The 22,720-nt window shown below is 36.7% G+C and overlaps 1 protein-coding gene across 3 annotated transcripts in view; it reads right to left on the bottom strand.

Moving 5' to 3' along the window:
* The window catches only part of ANKIB1 (ankyrin repeat and IBR domain containing 1), a 138,646-nt gene that overhangs the window by 85,294 nt on the left and 30,632 nt on the right, over nucleotides 1–22,720 (bottom strand). For all 3 annotated transcript variants that reach the window (XM_087419490.1, XM_014788164.2, XM_014788163.2), the window contains one exon: nucleotides 1,385–1,665. In XM_087419490.1, coding sequence (XP_087275616.1) covers nucleotides 1,385–1,665 — 281 coding nt within the window. The remainder of the gene's footprint in view (nucleotides 1–1,384; nucleotides 1,666–22,720) is intronic.

Below are 22,720 nucleotides of genomic sequence, written 5' to 3'. Positions count from 1 at the left end.
TGAGGTTACAGAAATACCTATTTTTAAGTCAAGGAATACTTATTCTATTTTTAAGAGGTTACAGAAATACTTACCTGATAAAGTCATGGGTCTGGATGACCTAAATTATTTATGGCCTTCTCATTCACAAATCCTGATCATAAAAATATTTACTTGTGCAATTACTTTATAAAACTTTTATTTACTTTGTGTAAGATACTATGCTAGATGGTAGAAGTACAAAGAAGGTACTTTAAAAAAGTTGTAATTTAGGTAGGCAGGGAGAAGATAGACAAAGTTATAAAATATAATGAGATAGTGTACACCAAACAAGTAATACAAACAAACAAAAAAGAGCCATAGAAGTTAAAAAAAAGATTGAGGTTCCTATGGGTTGTAATAGGCTAAGAAGACAGATAAAGCCTGTACAGGATCTTGAAGGAAGGGCACGATTTAGATAAGACAGAGAAAGCTGAGAGGATGGGGAAGGGGGATACTCCTGGTAGAGAGAGCAGCGTGGACATGGCAGACAGCACACATGGCATGTTTCAGGGATACCAAGAGGAGCTTCATTTGAACAATTTGTATAAGAAGACATATGAAAAACATTGAAAGTTTTTTGTCAAGTTGTAAAAAGCTTTGAATATTGATTTAAGAATTATATTTCACTGTGTAAGCAAAGAAGTGTTCCTTTCTTTCTCTTCTAGCATCAGACTTCCATAGCTGCATGATCTACTTCTAAAAACTAAATTTGTTTAGAACTACTTTTCTGTCTTTTGCTTCTTTCCTTTTATAAGCTAGCAATTATCAAATTTAATTCCCATGTAATTAGGTAAGAATCTTCATATAAATATATTTGCTGTCACTAATGCTTTCTTGTTGAAGAGGTTTTTTAAAAAGTTTCTTAGTATTTTCAGTTTTAAGTAAATGTTTTGCTTTTAGAAAAGTCTTTTCAAGCAACTGAACCCTATCAAAAGAAACTCAAACTTGATCATGACTAGATAAAGCAAAAGCATGTTTTTCAATTTAAACTAGCTAATCAGAGCTTAGAACTTTGCTGTAGGCACCATTCCCTGAAATTTTTTGACAGCTGACAAGTACTTTTCTAGAATCGCAATGTTATAAATTAAATACTATACTATTATCTAAAAATCATACTGTGAAACATACTGAGGATCAAAATATATTTACAGCAACAAGAACATGTGAACCAACCTCATTATTAAAACTTTTGGTCTAATTTAGGCATAACTAAAAAATCACGCTTAATTTAGGCATATTCAGTTTTAGAAAGTTTAATTCACCACAATACCATATAACATGCACATATGTAAGTATATTTTCAAAGATCAGGAATTTTTTCCTCTTTCACCAATTTGTTATGCTGTTTCACAGTAATACTTACCTTAATATTTTATTCATTCCATGTCTAGCAGCATAGTGTAATGGAGTATTGTGCTGGTAGGGCTCCCCATAAGATGTATTTGGATCAAGGGATTCTTTTAGCTGAGGGTTGTTTTCATATATTTGGCAGGCCAGGTTTTCATCACCATTGATGAGTGCTTTACGGAATTTGGTGGTTGTATTTCCCATGTTTTGTTTTGGTTTTTTTTCTGATAGGCAGTGGCACTTTTTTCCTTCCCCCTTCAGCCACGTCTTGAATGCTTCTGCGACATGCTTCACATTCTAATGGAGGAAAAATTATCAAATTAGATTGTAAAACAATAATTATGAAGCAGTATCCTAAAGAAACAATATCTAGGAAGACTAATAAAATCTAGGAAGCATATGTAAGGGAATCAACTATATTATATTTTACCAAATTTATTTTAGCCAAAAAACCCTCAAATTTTTAACACTGCCTATTAACTTATTGTTAAACTGTGACATTTTCCCGCACAGAGACAGTTAAGGTTTCACAGGCTGCACTTTGCACTATAAAAGTTATTTACATAGATGGGCTTTTCAATTTTCCTCTTCACATGGGCAGGAAATGAGCTTGACTGAATTTAATGGTTGAATACACTTAAATTTCTGTATAAATTATGTATAAATGTGACTCAGCCAATTTGTGATAGTGAAAATGTAGGAAATTTGGCTCAAATAAAAACTGCAGAATAGGTAGGTATTAAATTATAGCAAAGGAAAAGTGAAACTGCTCAGTACTTACAAAGACAGCAGAGCAAAGATTTTTAAAATGTAAATATATAGGACTACACAACTCACTGATTAATCAGATAGTCACAGCAAACTAATAAAACTGCTTATAACTGATTATACACAGAACAATGGAAATAGTAATTATTCTACCTTAAGATCATTACATTTATTTCCTTTCTACTAAGAAGAATTCAAAACAAGGCTGAAAACATCAAACGTTTATGCAATACTATGTTTGGAAAAGAGGTTATGATAATTATCATATGGGCATTTACTACTGAAGCAGTGTGAGGCAGGTGGTGGAAAAACGACATGGAAAAATAATCACTAGACCTGGAGTTTGAAATCTCATACTTGCCTACCCTAGCCATATAATTTTGAGCAAGTTATTTATCCTCTAAAAGCCTCAGGTTCCGATTCGTACAGTAAAGGAAAATGACCATTTCTTATGGATGGTTGTGAGGATTATAAGAGCTACTTTATTCAAAGTACCTACCACAGTCTTTGGCTAGTGTGCTGAATAAATGCTAGCTTCATTCCATTCCAATGTTTCTAAATCTACTCTTGAACTATGATCAAAATTAGTGACAAAGCAAACAGCGTATGCAAAGGCAGGTATGAAATAAAAGGCCCATTCAAGGAAGGTGAGTATGGATGGAGTCCAGGGTCTCTAGTGTTGGACTAACAGGACATCAAACTGGAAACAAGTTTGGGCCAGGCTAAGAAACTTGTACTTTAACCTGTAAAGAACAGATAATTAAAGGCTTTTATTCAGGGCAGTGACATAACTACTTTTCAATTTAGAAAATTAACTGTTGTGACAGTGTGGAAGACAGACTAGAGGGAGGAAAACTTAGAGGTAGAATACAAGTCTATCATGTTACCCAATTAACTCACTGGCAGGCTGGACATTAAAACGTAGCTCTAAAAAAACAGCTGAAAATAATACCTACTTGTTCAAGCTTTGTACAGGGTAGTAACAGTTTCAACAGAATACAAATTAAAGGACTGAAAAACAAGAGTGTTCTTTTAAGTTTCCTGTAAAACAGAGGTTCTCAACCTTGGGTGTACATTTAACAACTGGGAGAACTTCAAAGAGTCCCATTGGCCAAGCTACATCCCAGATCAATTAAATCAGTCTCTAGGGGGTGCCACCCAGGCATTGGTATTTAAGCTCCTTAGGTGATTTCAATGGGTGTGCACCACTGTACAAAAAGCTCCTAGAACCCTCCAGCTAAATGGTTATATCTGAGTTTGGAGATGAAGGTGATCGGGCAGGGTAGGACACCTGCTAAGCTTCTTTTAGAGACAGGTGTTAACTACATACTTACTATAGCAGCACATTTTCTGGCCCACATCTATACTTAATGAGGTCACCATTTGGGTCCCTTAAGAGTTGTTATTGACTTTTGATTTTAAATATACAAATACATATGCATAGTAGTAATTTTTGAAAATATGAATAAAGAAAAAGGACAAAAAACTCATAGTCTACTTACTGGAAGATAACCACTATTAGCATTTTGATAAATAACCACCCTACTTATAATATATGTAAATATGTGCTTGTATGCATATATACACTATAAATATTTATATACATAAATTGGATCATTCCTCATAATTTTTAAATTTTTATGTAATTTTTCAGAGGGTTGTTGAACCTTTAGCCTAAAGTATTACTCCTTTATCATCTCATTTTGAAGGAGAGGAGTAAATCCTTCCCTCACACACTCTTTGCTTATCACAATATACTATATATAGCCACTTTTGGGATTTTTCAGGGGCAGCCTGGATTTTATTTTTTTCTAGGAGCCATGTGTTTATCCTCAGTAAAATAATTTGTGTTTTGTTGTACTGCTTTAAGCATTTTAAGGGTTTATTATTCTTAATGAGAACTCCATTCAATTTACTGTGTATTTTTATCTATAACCAAATATAAAGGGTTTTACGTGAGTTCTAAAGAGTCTAAGGATACGAAAACTTTCAGTTGTTTTGGTCTTATCTTTCCACCCTGATAGAATGTAGCTCAAACTATAAACATTTTCAAAGTTTTAGATTAGATTAACACATAACACATTTTCTTTGATTTACATTATTACTTTGGTGAAATGTTCTGTAAGAAAAATAATTTCTATCCAAGAAGCGAAAAAAGAAATGTTTAAGAAAGCAATGATATCTTGGGGTACTTATTTAAAATAAGACACCTTAAAAAAGTCAATAATACTCTAAATGTGCATTAAATATTACTGTCACTAATGTTGAAAAGCATAAAGGCATCTAGAAACCTTTTTGTGATTCTCATTTATTTTCAAGTCTGCTTCATTTTTAAAATTTGAGTTCAATAAGCCTGAAAGTCACCAGGAAATGCATCCTTTAAAACAGTCATAGCTCCATTCCCTCTCAGATTTAGTCTCACAAGTCTTTCCTAGAAATTTGCCAGATGAGTCCTTTCACTTTTTCATAGCCATAGCTAGTATAACCTGAAGTGACTGCTCCCTCTTTGTTTGAATCAAACCCGTAAGTAATATTTCTCCAACTCCAAGATAAATCTATTTATAGAGCTTCATGAGACAGGTGATGGATTATCAAAGAGGTGAAAATAATTCCTTATTTTGGGCTTCTAAGTTTTACAGGAAAACCTAGGCAAAGCTTAATCATCTTTTTTTTTTTTTTTTTTTTTTTAAAGATTTTATTTATTTAATTTTTCCCCCCAAAGCCCCAGTAGATAGTTGCATGTCATAGCTGCACATCCTTCTAGTTGCTGCATGTGGGACTCGGCCTCAGGATGGACGGAGAAGTGGTGCCTCGATGCGCACCCGGGATCCGAACCCGGGCCACCAGCATTGCAGCGCGCGCACTTAACCACCAAGCCACAGGGCCGGCCCAGCTTAATCATCTTTGACTAGTAAGCACAGCACTTGATAAGTATTTAATGAAAAAAAGTAAGAAGAAGGTAGCCTATCAATGGACTCCAGAAAGCATTCCCTAATTTCTAATTAACTTTTAATTGTGAAGGGCTCTATAACTCTAGCTTTAAATTTTTGTCTCTCAACTTCCCCATTCATAGGTTAATAATCTGCAAAAAAAACTCAAGTCCACTTAAATTAATAAACTACTCCCAGAAATCTTTTATAGAAGATGAAGTTCTTCAGAAATAAATAACCAACTCCTAATTTATGTTGCCACGAAAGTAAATTATTTTTAAAGTCATAATTATGGATTGAAGTTGTTGACTTAAACAAAATAATTGGCTCCCATTCTTCATTTAACTAGAAGAAAAACCAATATTACACACACACACTCAATTCATCCTTCTGCAACTGTCTGCACTGCTGATAAAAATAACAATCTTAAATCCACAACTAAACTTCTCTTTAGCCAGAATAGAAACAAATAGAAAGTTTGTTCAAACAGTAGGTCTCAACCCTGCCCAGCTCCAGGTTGAAATCAGAGATGTGTCTCTAGGAAGATTCCAAAAGCTCCAAGTCCACAGAAATGCTCTAATTGTTACTGCAATAATACTTAGAGAAAAGGAGAGGATGGTTTAAAAAGAGACTCTAAGAGAACTTTCAAGGGATAAGGTAAAAAATGAAATAAGGATAGAAGAAAAAAAAGCCAGGAAAAGTCAATATACTACAGGAGACAAAAACCATGCCAGCAAATAATGTATTAAGCTATCAACTCTATTCATTCACTCATTCAACAAGCATTTATTAACCTGTAGTAATTTTCATTTGTTACTATGCACCAGAATCACCTGGGGAGGTGATTTCAGCATGTCTAGGGAGAACGAGGCCAGAGTGAGAATTTTAAAAGCTTCCCAGGTGATTATAATATGCAGGTCAGAGTGGAGGACCACGGACTAATTCTGAAACTATGCTAAGCCAAAGGTGTTGACAAGAAGAGTGATGGCAAGAAGAAGTGTAGTAGGAGTTGAAAAGACCTATGCTCAAATTCTGTTTCTGTTTTACCAAGTAACTTAACCTCTTTGAGTTGTGTCCTCATCTGTAAACCAACAGTATTAACATCTGCTTTCTTCAGCCAACAAACATAAATGAACAAACAAAAATCATTCCACCTATGAAGTTTATATTCTAGTGGGAGTAGAGAGAGAAACACTGTAAGGCATTGATTTTATTCTGTGTGCATTAGGGAGCCATTACAGGTTTTTGAGCTAGATCTTTTTCAGGCTTTAGCACTTTTAGAAAAATGCATTTAAGGTTTATCCTTGTTAATCCATGAATCAATACTTCAACCCTTTTTATTGCTGAGTAGTACTCCATTATATGGATCACCACTGTTTGTTTAACCAGTCACATATTGAAGTACATGTTGGTTGTTTCCAGTATTTGGCAATTGTTAATAAGACCACCATAACATTTACATACAGGTTTTATGTGAACATGTTTTAATTTCTCTTGAGTAAATATCCAGGAGCAAGCAGAATTGCTGGAACATGTGGTAAGTTATATGTTTAACTTTATAAGAAACCACTAAACTGTTTTCCAGAGTAGAGGTACCAGTTCATTCCTATCAGCCATGTATGAGAGTTACAGTTGCTCTATATCTTGGTCAGCATTTGGAATTGTCAGGTTTTTCTCTTTTCTTTTTTGGTAGCCATTCTAATAAATGTATAGTGGTACCTCACAATGGTTTTAATTTCCATTTCCTTAATGACTAATGATGTTGAGCATGCTTTCCAATGCTTATTTGCCATGACTATATCTTGATTTGTAAAATGTCTGTTTAGATCTTTTGCCCATTTTAAAGATGGATTATTGTTGAATTTGAGCTCCTTACAGACAGTCATGCACTGCTTAACAACGTTTCGGTCAATGACAAACCGCATATATGACAGAAGTCCCATAAGATTAGTACCATAGAGTAGGCTATACCATCTAGGTTTGGCTAAGTATATTCTATGATGTTTGCACAATGATGAAATTGCCTAACGACACATTTCTCAGAATGTATTCCTGTTGTTAAGTGATGCATGACTGTATTCTGTAAAAAAAAGTCCTTCATTGGAAATGTGATTTGCAAATATTTCTTCGAGTCTGTAGCTTCTCCCTTCATTCTCTTAACAGTGTTATTCACAGACCAAAAATTTTAAATTTTGATGAAGTCAAATTTATCTTTTTTTTTTCCTTTTATGGACTGTGCTTTTGGAGTCATATGTCAAACTCTTTGCCTAACCTAGGTCATAGAGATTTTCTCCTATATCTTCCTCTAGGAATTTTTTAGTTTTAGGCTTTATATTTAAGTCTGTGATCCATTCTGTGTTAACTTCTATATAAAGTTCGAAGTATAAATTGAGGTTCATTATATTTTACATATGAACATTCAATAGTTTCAGCACCATTTCTTGTAAAGAGTGTCCTTTCTCCACTGAATTGCCTTTGTACCCTTGTCAAAAACCAACTGACTATATGTGTGTGCATCCAATTCTGGACTCTATTCTGTTTGATTTTTCTGTGTGTCTATTCTTTCAGCAAGACTATATTGTCTTGATTACTGGGAGAACTGACATCTCAACAATATTGAGTCTCCCAATCCATGAACATGGTATTTCTCTCCATTTATTTACATTTACTTTGATTGATTTTTCAATGAATGTTTTATAGTTTGCATCATACAAATGGTACACATATTTTGTTACATTTATACCTAAGTATTTCTTCTTTGGGGGTGCTATTATAAATGGTACTATAAAAAAATTTCAAATTCCTGTTGCCCATTTCTAGTATATAGAAATACAATTGAATTTGTATATTGACCTCGCAGTCTGTAAATTCACTAAATTCACTTATTCTAGGAGTTTCTTTGGTAGATTTTTTGGGATTTTCTAAAGTAGACTCATGTCTTCTATGCATAGAGGAAGTTTTATTTCTTCCTTTTAAATCTGCATTCTTTTTTTGCCTTATTGTACTAGCTAGATAGATTTTTAAACTAGCGGGCAAAAGTTTGAGGAAAAATGGGATATTTGTATAGACTCAAAGTATCTCCCCGAAGATATTTAATAATTACAAAGTGAAAAATGGCAATTTAACAGTGGAGAATCATGGGAAATATCACTGAAACCAAGTTATCAAGGTTAACACCAACAGTAAAATACTGACATCACGTTCCACGATTTGATGCACTAGAAAAGGGCACATTACTTCTGTAGTATTCTTGAGAAAATATGCATAACATCAATCTAAATATGAGACAATATCAGACAAACTGAAATCGAGGAACAGTCTACAAAATGACTGGCTAGTACTCTTCAAAAGTGTCAAGGCCATGAAAGACAAAAAGAGACTGCACAACTGTTCACAGATTAGAGGAGACTAAGGAGATGTGACAACTAAATGCCAAGTGGGATCCTAGATTGGATTCTGGAACAGAAAAAAAGTTATTAATGGAAAAACTGATGAAATAGAAAAGTATATAGTTTAGTTAATAATACTGTACCAACGTCAATTTCTTAGTTTTGATAAGTGTATTATGGTTATGCAAGATGTTCACATTAGGGCAAGCTGGGTAAAGGGTAGACAGGAACTCTCTGTACTATTTTTGTAACTTTTCTGTAAGTCCAAAATTACTTCAAAATAAAAAGGTGAAAAAAAAAAGATTCTCCTAGCACCTGTGTTGAGAACAGACTATGGGAAGGCACAGACAGAAACAGGGAGACCAATCTAGAGCCTACCAGGGTAATCCAGGCAACAGGTGATAGTTTCTTGGACCAAGACTATAGAAATTAAGGTGATGAAAAGTGTTTGGATTGCTGAAATATTTTGAACAGTATTTCCTGAAAGAAACCCTTAAGGAGTGTAGAAATAGAGTAGTTTCTGATGGTGAGAAAAGACAGAGGAAGAGGGGGGAAAAAGATTAAGACCAACTGCCTGAATCTAAGTCCAATCTGCATTCTTGCCACCTAAAGGTACAAACCCTAGTACTCAGGTCCAACTACGTCCCTAAAGATTCCATGACGTTAAAACATCTCATTTGGAGGAGAATAAGGAAAAAGGCATGCCTTGGCCTCTCCTAGAGCCTAGGGTGTATAGTCAGCTTCAGTCACACAGGGTTCAGGATTTGATCATGTATGTATGTAGGTGAAGGGGTAGTGGTAATCTTTAGGATTTACCTTCTATGAAATCCTCAATGGCTTCCTACAGATGGCAGGATATAGTCAAACTCTTAGGAAGTGCATAACTATGGCTGTACCACAAAAATGTTTTTAAAAACAATGAGTTTGCCTGAAGCTGGGGACTTGTATACGGGAATAAGCAGAGGTAAGGCTGGATAGCTAATAGGGCTAGACCCTTAGAATCCCATCCCAAGAGTTTGGCTTCAGCTTTACTTTGTCAACTTAATTTCAGGTCATCACGGTTCTTAACGATATCTCCCACTTCTGAAATGATAAGAGGATTATTACTATATGATATTAACATGATTATTATTTTGACTTTAAACTTGGCCAGTATAATTTAGTGTTATGTATGTATCCTATTTTCTCAGACAGATTGATTAACGCAATGGAGTGTAGTGAGCTGAAAGAGCTTTTAGGCTAGACAGACCAAGGATCTTGGCAAGTCTGTTAATGACAACCTCGGTTTTCTCATCAAGAAAATAACATTCACTTTAGAGGGCCATTGTAAAGATTAAATTTAATAATGTATATAAAGTTCCACAACTCATAAGAAATAATTGATACAACACAACTTCTCTTCCAGTTAAGACTATAAAGTTCACCAATATAAGAAATACCTTATACTTCTCTATATGAAGAATGTTTATAGTATTGAATTTTTACAAATTATAGTTCATAAAATCATAGGAACAGAAAGGACTACATTTAAATCCTCCCAACCTAAACTCCCAGATTTAACCATACAAGCTCTTGAACATTCATGGTGTGTTGTAAATAAATAACTGCCTTCTACACTAGATAACCTAAAAAGCCTACCCTGAAATTGACCAAAAAATGATCATTGAAATCTTGTATTACACGTATTTGGTACTCTTTTATACTTCATAGGGATGCTAGAATATCATGGGCATTAAATGAGATACAGGTTGCCCCAAAAGATAATGCTAAGAAAACATAATTTTTTTTCTTCCTTTTTAAATATTTATTTAGTTATTTTATTGATGTTTTAATGGTTTTTAACATTGTGAAATTTTGGGTTGTGCATTTTTGTTTGTCCATCACCATGTATATGACTCCCTTCACCCCTTGTGCCCACCCCCCACCCCCCACCCCCACTGCCCCTGGTAACCACAGTACAGGAAAACATAAATTTTAAAAAATTTAAATGACTTAATGTTAACTTTCCCCCACCTTTTATTCTTTTAATAACTGGGATATCAAAGATTGGAGAACTGCTGTTTTTAAAAGTCCATGCAGATTTTAGGAACTAACAACAACAATAAAAGCATTATTAGAAAGTACTACAGTAAGATGCAATCGGTGTAGTTCCTCAGGAAAATGACTTGAGATAAAAAGGCTGAAGCTGGGGCTGGCCCAGTGGGGTAGTGGTTAAGTTCGTGTGCTCTGTTTCTGCGGCCCGGGGTTCACGGGTTCGGATCCCGGGTGCGGACCTACACAGCGCTCATCAAGCCATGCTGTGGTGGTGTCCCACATCAAAAATAGAGGAAGACTGGCACAGATGTTAGCTCAGGTACCATCTTCCTCAAGCAAAAAGAGGAAGACTGGCAAAAGATGTTAGCTCAGGTCTGATCTTCCTCACTTAAAAAAAAAAAGGTTGAATCTGTTTGACTGACAGGCAATAAACAAAGCCTTTAGAAATATGATGTCAAACTGGCGAAAGTCTACTGAGGAATCTTACTGTAAGGTTACTCACTGTAGCAGCTGGTCCCTATGCACCCCTCACCCTCCAACACACACCCCTTGATCTTAATTCTATTACTTAACAAATTTTAAAAATTTAAGCTATATTATACTTTATCATAAACAAAAAACTCTGAGTGCAAACATTAACACAACTGGAGGTATAGTTTAAATGTCATAAATATACTATTGAAATGTTAACTTATATTCATCAAAAATAAAACAAGGAACAAGAAAAGCAATTTAGACTCACCTTCACAGGAAAACTGAAATGTTAGACAAATACTGATTTTTAATGAATTATAATGCACAAAATCATAGGAATAGAAAGGACTACATTTAAATCATCCCAGCTTATCTTTCCAAATTTAACACTAAAAGCTTTTGAACATTCATGGCTTGTTGTTAGCCAATAGTTTGCCTTCCTTATTAGATTATGGGGAATCTACTTTACTGCTCTTGTCCAAGTCTAATGCTTCAGTAAGACTGAAATTTATATTACTGAACGTACAAGCAGTTCACAGCACCTCTAAGCAATGTATGGTTTAGAGCAGGTGTCAGCAAATATTCTGTAAAGGGCAGGATAGTAAATATTTTAGGCTTTGTGAGTCATATGATCTCTGTCATATGACTACTCAACTCTGCTAGCATAGCTTGAAAGCCATAGGCAATATGTAATAGAGGGGGTTGGGCTGTGTTCCAATAAAACTTCATTTACAAAAATAGGCAGGGGGATTTGGTCCATGGGCTGCTACAGTTTGCCAACCCCTGATTTGATGGAAGGAGCACAGCATAGTAGAACAGTTTGGGTTGGAATCTCACATCTACTACTTACTTGTTCTAGCACAAATCACTAAACCTCTCTATACCGCAATTTCCTCAGGTATAAAATGGGGATAAGGATTGTCCTACTTTGCAGGATTGTCATGATTATCTGGGTAAAGTATATAATACAGTGCCTGGCACATAGTAGGTACTTAATAAATTTTATCTCCCCTCCTCTATTAGGCTCTGCAAACCACTGGTAAAGAGTTGGTTGCCACCTTTAAAGAACTCAATATTCATTCTTTTTAAGACAGTGAAACCTTAAGAAAAATGTCATCAACACTATGTTCTGTATCAGGAATGATATATAATTGGTAGTCTAGACTTTATCACTTATTAGGTGTCTGGCCTTTGGCAAATTAAAAAACTATATTTTTTTCACGTATCTTCTGAACCAAGGTTAGTTCCATTTTCACTATTTATCTAGGTCACTGCCAATATTAACAAAGGTCTCTCCTATGTAACTGCACTTAACAAATACTACATGAAAGGAATGTAGAATTGAGTACAAAGCCAGGAGCAGGAGACAGAATCTCACATTGGGAGTATACACAAAACACACACAGACACACACATACACGTACCTTTGGTAAGGAGCAAGAAGTCTTAGTCTAAAATGTTGCTAAAAATGAAGCATGGTTTAAGAGATTTGGGGTTTAGCTCGCCTAATTGCATACTAAGTCAAAGTCAAATGTGGCTTTACTTTTGATGGCTTCCTGGAAGAACTTCGTGAATACCCACAGTCTAGACGAAAAATTATGAGTATTAGAGAGTACTGTAAAAATGATCTGAGTTGAGAAAAATCTTTTAACATAGAAAGCAACTTCCCTGTAATATGCATTCCAGAATTAAAATTCACTTTGCTGTTATTACAGTATCTTAATATGGCGGCATTCAAAATAAAATGGCTACACAAACACAAAAGTATTATCATGATAGCACTAAAAAACTCTATGTGACAGTTTGGCTGCTGAGGTTTCTCAGCAACCAAGAAAAAGAAGATAACCCAACATATTCTGGCTGCTCTTGGATACCTTTTATATCTATATAGCTTTCACAGTGTGGAAATTGATCCTGCAGTTAGAAAAGGAAGAAACGAAAATAGCTGCAAAGGGCAGCAGGTGACTGCTTCTTTTTGCCAAACTGGCAAATGAACACTGAAAATGGCTAATATAAGACCCAGAAGTAGAAAACTGTCCAAATTTGGGACACAACTACTGTATGAAACATCACTCATTTTATTTCCTATTAAAACATAATTATTGGGCTGGCCCCATGGCCTAGTGGTTAAGTTCAGTGTGCTCCGCTTTGGTGCCTGGGTTTGATTCCCAGGCATAGACCTACACTGCTTGTCGGTGGCCATGCTGTGGCAGCAACCCACATACAAAATAGAGGAAGACTGGCACAGATGTTAGCTCACAGCAAATCTTCCTCAGCAAAAAAACCCACAAAAAAACAACCCAAAACATAATTATCTGTAAGGATCACAGAACTTAGAATCATCCATACAAGTAATTTTCAGATAGCTGAAATTTTTTCTTAGGCAATATTCAGCTTTCATACATTTGACTTTCCAGCTACTCAAAATGTTATGTGTTATACTTTAACTCCCCCTTCACAACTACTTTTCAAGTTTTGAATTCAGAATTTCATACAGTACTGAAAAATTAACATTTCAGGCTTTAACACTATGGTGCTGTCAGCAAATAGCTTAATTTCAGCAACTCTGGCATCTCTGACCATTCAGCAGTATTTGCCTTCATAATTTTTTAATACTGTATTGTCCTTATTTTCATAAACATAAGTGAAAATGTTAAATTGGTAGTGTTTTATCTTGTATTACAAAGCCAAGGTCTCAAAGTTGATGAAATTGAGAAAAAGCCAAAATTATTTATACCCCAAAAGGCAAACATTTAGCCTCAAACCACGGCTCCCTAAACTTAACTGTACGTTCAATTTTATAAAAGATAAAAATTACATATACTATTTATGGAAGTTTACAAATTTGTAACCTTACAAATTAATTTTTACTATTTGTAAGTAGTATGAAATTCTTGAAATTATTTATTTATTTTTAAAAAAGATTTTATTTACTTATTTCCCCCCCAAAGCCCCAGTAGATAATTGTATGTCATAGCTGCACATCCTTCTAGTTGCTGTATGTGGGACATGGCCTCAGCATGGCCAGAGAAGCGGTGCGTTGGTGCGCACCCGGGATCTGAACCCGGGGCGCCAGCAGCGGAGCGTGCACACTTAACTGCTAAGCCACGGGGCCGGCCCCATCTTGAAATTATTTAAAAGTGAATTGTAATTAGAAATTTTGTGTTTACACTTCAGGGAACAGAACTGCTCCCTAACATATCTCTAATAATTACATACATTCAAATTTAGTACAAAATAATTTAGTTTACAAAATAATATTAAACGAAAATAATTTCCTTTCTCAAACTAACCAAAAAGAATAAAAGATTGCAAAACAAAAAATTTTTTAGATTATCCTCGTTGGAAAGGACTCCACTCCATCACCCACTGTTTTAAAGTTAGTGAGTCTTCCTGGCTTTGCTGTATCCTTCATTGTGAGGTACTCATTTTAAATTGTTATTGTCTTGGGGGAAAATCTAGAAGTATTGTAATGTGTCAAGGTATAACACTGTTTAGCTTCTAGAAGCTCTTATTGTTTCTTCTCCATTGTCCTGCTGAACCCAAAGGAACTTATCAAGTTTAACTAAGTTTATTCAATATTATAACTTCAGCCCTGTTTGTCTGAGGATGTTCTAGCCTATTGTGCAGAAAAGAGTTAACACTGCAGGCCTGAGATGGCTATCCTTAGAAAGGCCTACTTGCAAGATTGGCCCTTGGAAGGTGTCTGAAAACTTGGATTCAAGGAGAGTTCACACCATTCCCTAACTGACAGGAATGGCTCACTGTACCTACACAATGTGGTATATGCTCAACACTGGCTTTTCTTCTGGGAGTCTGGAATTTTGGCACATGCTAGGCAGAGTGTGCCAACCGTCAATAAAAACCTTGGGTACTGAGCCTCTAGTGAGCTTCCTTTGTAGAAAACATTTCACATGTATTGTCACAATTTGATGCTGGAAGAATTAGGCACATCCTGTCTGACTCTATGTGGAGAAGACTCTGAGAAACTTGTGTCCAGCTCCCTCTGGACTTTGCCTCATGTGCTTTTTCCATTTGCTGATTTTCTTTATATCCTTTTGCTATAATAAATTTTGGCTGTGAGTACAAGTACATGCTGCATCTTCTGAGTCCTCCAAGAGAATCACTGAACCTAGCAGTGATTTTGAGGACCATCCCCCAAAACATAGTGGTGTCAGAAGTGGGATTCGCTAGACTATCCCTGACTCAACAAAATATGATGAAAGCATTGTTTGGGAAAAGAAAAAATGAAGGAATACAGAATGATGAACTTTCGATGCCTGGGTAGCTATAGAGTTACCCATAATATGAAACAGCAGGCGAGCTGCTTTCTGTTATGAGAGATAAAAGTTGCCTAGGGAATTGGAAAACGATAGACCCATCCCCAGGAGAGTTGGCTTGCTGATCCTGTGGCTGCTTTTGGTTGTGCTGGCTAAAGTTGCGTGGGAGGAAGTACATCCAGGAGATATCTTTGGTTTTTGTTCTTTCCTGCAGGTGGGAGGATAAAGGGCCCAAACATTCCCAAAGGTGAGCTTTGGGTGGGCCAAAAATGTTAAAAGTTTACACTGGTCTCTCCTACAAGTAAGAAGGGAAAAAGGTTAAATCAGCTCCCAGGGCTGGAGCAAAGCTTTAGATAAACAGAAACAGGGAAAAAAGGGGAGGGGGTAACTTCCAACAGTTTCATTAACCTAGTTGCTCCTGTAGCAACCCTAACTCTCTTGCATTACAGCCAGGATATACCCCCAGCGCAACACACACACACACACACACACACACACACACACCTGTAATGACCATGTAAATGGTAAACTTTCTTCCAGAGATATTTAAATAAATTTGCAATGAGAAAAAAAGGGAAATTTTCACAAAATGCTTTTGCATTTTGTGGCTATTGCATCGGGTTGTATGATAAATAAAACTGATGTAAAATGTTATATGCTGGTAATTTTATAAATGCTAGAGGGATTATCCTCATCAGGAAAAGCTGCAAAGAAAAAATGGTAATGGGACAAAATTCCCTTGCTTTTTGCTGCTGGTGAGTAGACTGGAATTTAGACTCTCTGAATATTAGAAACAGAGTAAGTCTCCATTACTGATGATTTTTGCCTATTGGAGCCTCTGCAAAAAAAGAGACACCATAAAAAGAGAGGCAATCTCTAGATGTAGGTATACTTTGGCAGTTTTAAAAAGCAGTTTTTAGTTGCTAATGAACTCGTATGAAATCAGATGTCTGATACTCAGAGGCTGATGATTTTTCAGCGTGATGTGCATATTTTTGAGAGGGTCCCTTTGGACTCAAGATTGACAAGATAAGGGCTAAGAAAGCCCTGCTTGTCACTTGGACTTGGAACACAGCTGTCTGGCCTTGTAAAGTCTTGGCTTTGCAAAAGACTAGCTGTTAGCTTTTTTGGAGTTCTGAATTTGCATGTCCTAATTGCCTGGGCCTGACTCTAAGCTAAAACCTGAAACTGTCTGATATGGGCTATTTCAGCATCAGCACGAGCTCCACTGCACTGAAAGCAGGCATAGCCTCAATGAACAGAACTCAGACTCTGGGAGTGTTGCAGATTTAGGACACCCTTCTGTGGGCCCTAAACTATGAAAACATCAATGGATGCTGCCTGGATTGTCTGGGTCACATCCACATGCCCACAAGAAACAGCTTATTCTCTAATGGGAGAATTAGGCTAAAATTAGACCACTGATTGGCTCTATATTTCTGATGCAGAGGCCAAATGTACATTTGTGATTCCTGCCAAAAGCTGTAAATTGGAGGAGGGCACGTCACAAGGAATGTGACCCCTCCACTCACTCCTGACAGATTGGATTCTGGACTCTCTCTGGGGTATGGCTCACTGCTATCGACTTGTGTTCAAGTTTCCAGATTAGTTACAATTTACAACAATGGATTGATAGCCTGACTCTACTTCCCTCAGCTTTCTTCTCCTGGTAGACACACCTTAGTGAGTCACTTTGATTATTAAATACAGCTGTCAAAAAAAGGCGACTGATTTTTTCTAGGCTGCTCACTAGATAATCAGTCAGGAGAAAAGAGGGGGGAAGTTATATAACCCTTTTTTGAAAATTTTTGAATAGCCAAGATTTAATTCTGACCAATTCCCACACATAATGTGTCTTTTTGGTCAAATTATATAAAAAATGTTTTCCTATGAAAATGCTTTTGTCCCACTTGCACCCAATCCTTGTTGACAAAATATATGGATGAGAACAGAGGATGACTGAAAAAATGTCAAGTTATGATTGTTAAATGGGACACACTGATTTTGTAACAATAGAGACAAAACAACAACCTGGCACCTGGGGAGGCATGGGAAAGAGTATTAATGATCTTTGTTTTTCAGAACTATCCTTGGAAGTATTCTCCTCTTCCTGTAGGAAAACTCCCCATGCTGCCTTTCCAAGAAGCTGTGACCATTCTGAATTCAAATTGACTGCTGAGCTATGATCACACCTTGACTATGAGACAGCAGAGGGTGGCCTAGTTCTTGCACTTTCCATGCAGGACATCTCTAGATGTGGTCCATACTTGTGAGGCAGATGAACTGATGTCACGGACAAGCAAATCTGTTTGGAACTGTCTGCCTTCAGGCAGTCCTGAAACCAAATACTGGACTGAATTAAGTAGACTGGACTGGGAACCCTAGAGTGGTACACTCCATAGCAGAAGGTCACACTGGGGCCCTGTTAACTGTACCGCCTAATATATGTCCTACATGGGGTATCCTAACTATTGTGAATTCTTTGTTTTCAGGGGTATTATGTGCAGCTTCCGGAATTATACTTTTTTTTGTGTGTACACTATTAGGACACTGCTTCAGCCCTAAAAGGCAGTTAGGTCACTTTCAACTCATCAGTCAGATTTGTGCTGTCTGAATTGATGCCTCAGGCTAGATAAAAAAGAAACTTAAATACAGAAACTTAAGGAGGAAGCCACCTGGCTTTCTAAGATAGACCTTTATTGCTAATGAAATTTAACCATTTAGAGGTTCAGCCTAAATTCTGAACCTCTAAAAGGCATAGGTGTCAAGATGCCTTGGCCAAGTGGGGATGGACTGTGTAGAAAAGAGTTAACATAGCAGGCTTGAGACAGCTATCCTTAGAAAGGCCTGCTTACAAGAACTGGCCTTTGGCTGGTGTCTGGAAACTTGGATTAAGGAGTTAGGATTCCCTAACTGATAGGAGTGGTTCAGTGTGCCTAAGTTGTATAAACAATGTAGTATATGCTAAACACTTGTTTTTATTCTGGGAGTCTATAATTTTGGTACATGCTAGGCAGGTGTTTACGTGATCAGCCTTCAATGAAACCTTGGGCACTGAGTGTTTAGTGAGCTTCCTTGGTAGATGACATTTCACACATCACAATTCAACGTTGGAGGAATTAGGAACTTCCTGTTTGACCCCATGAGGAGAGGACTCTTGGAAGCTTGCTCCTGGTTTCCTCTGGTCTTCACCCCATGCACCTTTTCCCTTTGCAGATTTTGCTTAGAATCTTTTTGCTGTAATAAATCTTAGCTGTGAGTACAATTTAGTCCTATGAGTCCTCCTAGCAAATCACTGAATCTGAGGGCTGTCTTGGGACCCCTGATACCCTTAGCTTACATTGAAAAAATGCTTTAAAGTGGTTTCAACATTCAAAAATCAATTAATGTAATCCATCACATCAACAGACTAAAAAAGAAAAATCACATCATCATATCAATAGATGCAGAAAAAGCATTTGACAAAATCCAACACCCATTCATGACAAAAACTCTCAATAAACTAGAAATATCAAGCTCAACTTGATAAAGAACATCTACAAAAAACCTACAGCTAACATCATACTTAATGGTGAGAAACTTGAAGCTTTCCCACTAATAACAGGTAGAAGGCAAGAATAATCCTCTCACTACTTTTCAATCATACTTGAAGTTGAATGCAATAAGACAAGAAAAGGAAATAAACGGTATACAGATTGGGAAGGAAGAAATAAAACTATCTTTGTTCACAGAGGACATGATAATCTACACAGAAAATTCAAAAGAATGGACAAAAAAACTCCTGGAACTAATAAGTGATTACAGCAAGGTGGCAGGATACAAGATTAATATACAAAAGTCAATCACTTTCCTAGATACCATCAATGAACAAGTGAAATTTGAAACTAAAAATATAATACCATTTAATAAGCATCCAAAAAAATGAAATGCTTAGATATAAATCTAATAAAATATGTATAAAATCTATATGAGAAAAACAACAAAACTGATGAATGATATCAAAGAAGAACTAAAATGGTGAGCTATTCCATATTCATAGATAAGAAGACTCAATATTATCAAGATGTCAGTTCTTCCAAACTTAATCTAGAGATTCAATACAATCTCAATCAAAATACCAGCAAGTTATTTAGTGGGTATTGATAAACTGATTCTCAAGTTTATATGAAGAGGCAAAAGTCCCAGAACAGCCAACACAATATTGAAGGAAAAGAACAAACCTGAAAGATTGATGCTACCCATCTTTAAGACATACTATAAAGCTATAGTAATCAAGACAGTGTGATATTGATGAAAGAATAGACAAATAGATCAACAGAACAGAATAGAAAGCTCAGAAACAGACCCATATAAATATAGTCAAATGATCTTTGACAAAGGAGCAAAGGCAATACAATGGAGTAAAGATAGTCTCTTCAACAAATGGTGCTAGAACAATTGGACATCCATATGCAAAAAAACGAATCTAGACAGACCTCACACCCTTCAAAAAAATTAACTCCAAATGGATCATAGACCTAAATGTAAAACTCAAAACTAGAACACTTCCAGAAGATAACACAGAAGAAAACTTAGATGGCCTGAGGTATGATGATAACTTTTCAGATACAACAGCAAAGGCACGATCCATGAAAGAAATAATGGATAAGCTGGAGTTCATTAAAATTAAAAACTTCTGCTCTCTGAAAAACAACGTCAAGAAAATGAGAAGATAAGTCACAGATGGGGAGAAAATATTTCCAAAAGACACATCTGATAAAGGACTGTTATCTGAAATATACAAAGAACTCTTAAAACTCAACAATAAGAAATCAACCTGATTTTAAAAATGGGCTAAAGATTTTAACAGACACCTCACCAAAGAGATATACAAAAGGCAAATAAGTACATTAAAAGATATTCCACATCATATGTCATGAGGGAAATGCAAATTAAAACAATGAGATACCATTACATATCTATTAGAATGGCCAAAATCCAGAACACTGATAACATCAAATGCTGGCAAGGATATGGAGCAGCACGAACTCTCATTCATTGCTGATGGGAATGCACAATGGTACAGACACTTTGGAAGACAGTCTGGCAGTTTCTTACAAAACTCTTATCATACAATCCAGTAATCACACACCTTGGTATTTACCCAAAGGAGTGAAAACTTATGTCCACACAAAAACCTGCACACGGATGTTTATAGCAGCTTTATTCATAATTGCTAAAATTTGGGAGAAAACAAGATACCCTTCAGTAGGTGAATGAATAAATAAACTGTGGTACATGCAGACAATGGAATATTACTCAGCACTAAAAAGAAATGAACTATCAAGCCATGAAAAGATAGGGAGGAAACTTAAGCACACATTACTAAGTAAAAGAAGCCAATCTGAGAAGGCTACATACTGTATGATTCCAACTATATGACATTCTGGAAAAGGCAAAACTTGGAAACAGTAAAAAGATCAGTGGTTGCCAGGAGTTAGGGGTACAGGAGGGATCAACAGGCAGAGCACAGAGGATTTTTAGAGCAGTGAAAATACTCTGTATGATATTATAATGATGGTTACATGTCATTATACATTTATCCAAATACAAAGATTGTCCAACATCAAGAGTGAACCCTATAGTTACCTACAGTTAAACTATGGACTTTGAGCGTTTATGACATTTTAATATAGGTTCATCAACTGTAACAAATGTACCACTCTGGTAAGTGATGCCAATAATCGGGGAGGCCAGAGGGAGTGACGTCAGCATCACGGCAGAGTGAGCTCTTCCCTTAGTCTCGCCCCACTAAGATACAATGAAAAGGACATTCATAAACCAACAGAGGACATGCACACAACACAACAGATGTCTGAGAGATCCACGCAGCCATACATCTGAAGGTGGGAGTGCTGGACTCCTCTGTGGAAAAAGGGAAGGAGGTAAGTAGATCTTCTCTCCCTCCCAAGCAGCAGCAATCTAGGGTGCAGGACTTCGTGTGGCGGCTGGCGCATGACTCTGAGAGGAGAAGGGGGAAAAGGCAGCACTCAGCAGGAACACTTGTGCTCTTGGAGTTGCCTCCTAGCCTGTGGGTACGCTTCACATTGAGACAGCTAAGCAATCGCGGGGGCATTCCCACCAAGCTGAGCAGCCCAGGCAGGCAGTGAATGCAGAGCGGGAGCACACGGGATCAGGCATGTGAAAGAAAGCGCCCCTCTCCCACCACCACACTTGGCGCACGAGCTCAGCCAGTTGGCCAGAGCAGGGGATCCCTGCCAGAGTGCCTGTGCCTACATGTGTAAAGCAGCAGTGGCCAGCAGGCAAATGCAGATGGGTGCAGTCGACACAGCTTCCAATGGACAGGCACAACTGTCAGGAGTTGAAAAGGGCCCAGAAAACACAGCTCCTGCCCGCACCAGCGGTGACAGGTGGAATCTGTGACCAGATACCACCACTATGCAACAGCAAAAGTCCACCCTATCCAATAGCATGAAGAAGTATATTAACACTCCAGACCAGAAGGAAAATGACAAGTACTCAGAAATCAATCCTGAAGTCACAGAAATTTGAATCTAAATGACAGAGAATTCAGGATAGTTATCATAAAGAACTCAATGAATTACAAGAAAACTCAGAAAGACAGTTCAATGATCTCAGGAACAAAATTAAGGAATTTTGTTGTGAAGGGAATTCTTCACAAAAGAGATTGAAACTAAAAAAAAAAACCAGCCAGAATGTTGGAGATGAAAAACACAATGAATGAGATAAAGAAAAATCTGGAATCCTTAAAAAACAGAGCTGTACTATGGAGGACAGAATTAGTAATTTAGATGACAGAAATATAGAAATGCTGTAGATGGAGGAAGAGAGAGAACAAAGACTAAAAAGAAATGAAGAAATTCTCCGAGAAATATCCAACTCAATTAGGACACGCAACATAAGGATTACAGGTATTCTAAAAGGAGAAGAGAGGGAGAAAGTAGCAGAGAGCTTTTTCAAAGAAATAATAGCTGAGAACTTCCCAAACCTGGGGGAGGAGCTGGAATTACACGTAAATGAAGCTAATGGAACTCCACATTACATCAATGTAAGAAGACCTTTTCCAAGGCATATATTAGTAAAACTGGCAAAAGTCAATGACAAAGAAAAAATGTTAAGGGCAGCAAGGCAGAAAAAATTAACCTATGAAGGAACCCCTATCAGGCTTTCAGTGGATTTCTCAGCAGAAACCTTACAGGCTAGGAGAGAGTGGAATGATATATTCAAAATACTGAAAGACAAAAGCTTTCAGCCAAGAATACTCTATCCAGCAAAAAAATCCTTCAGATATGATGGAAAAATAAAAACTTTCCTAGATAAACAAAAGCTGAGGGAGTTCACTGCCACAAGAGCCACCCTACAAGAAATGATCAAGAAAGCCCTCATACTTGGAAAAGAAAAAAGAAAGGGTTTATAAATAGACAGGCAAAATCAGAAAATTGCAGCTCTCTATCAG

This window comes from Ceratotherium simum, chromosome 1 (assembly GCF_057802395.1).
Source record: "Ceratotherium simum simum isolate JZ-2026a chromosome 1, ASM5780239v1, whole genome shotgun sequence".
NCBI classification, from domain to species: domain Eukaryota; kingdom Metazoa; phylum Chordata; class Mammalia; order Perissodactyla; family Rhinocerotidae; genus Ceratotherium; species Ceratotherium simum.
Note: the sequence above shows the minus strand (reverse complement) of the source record. Positions and strands in the feature narration are given on the sequence as shown.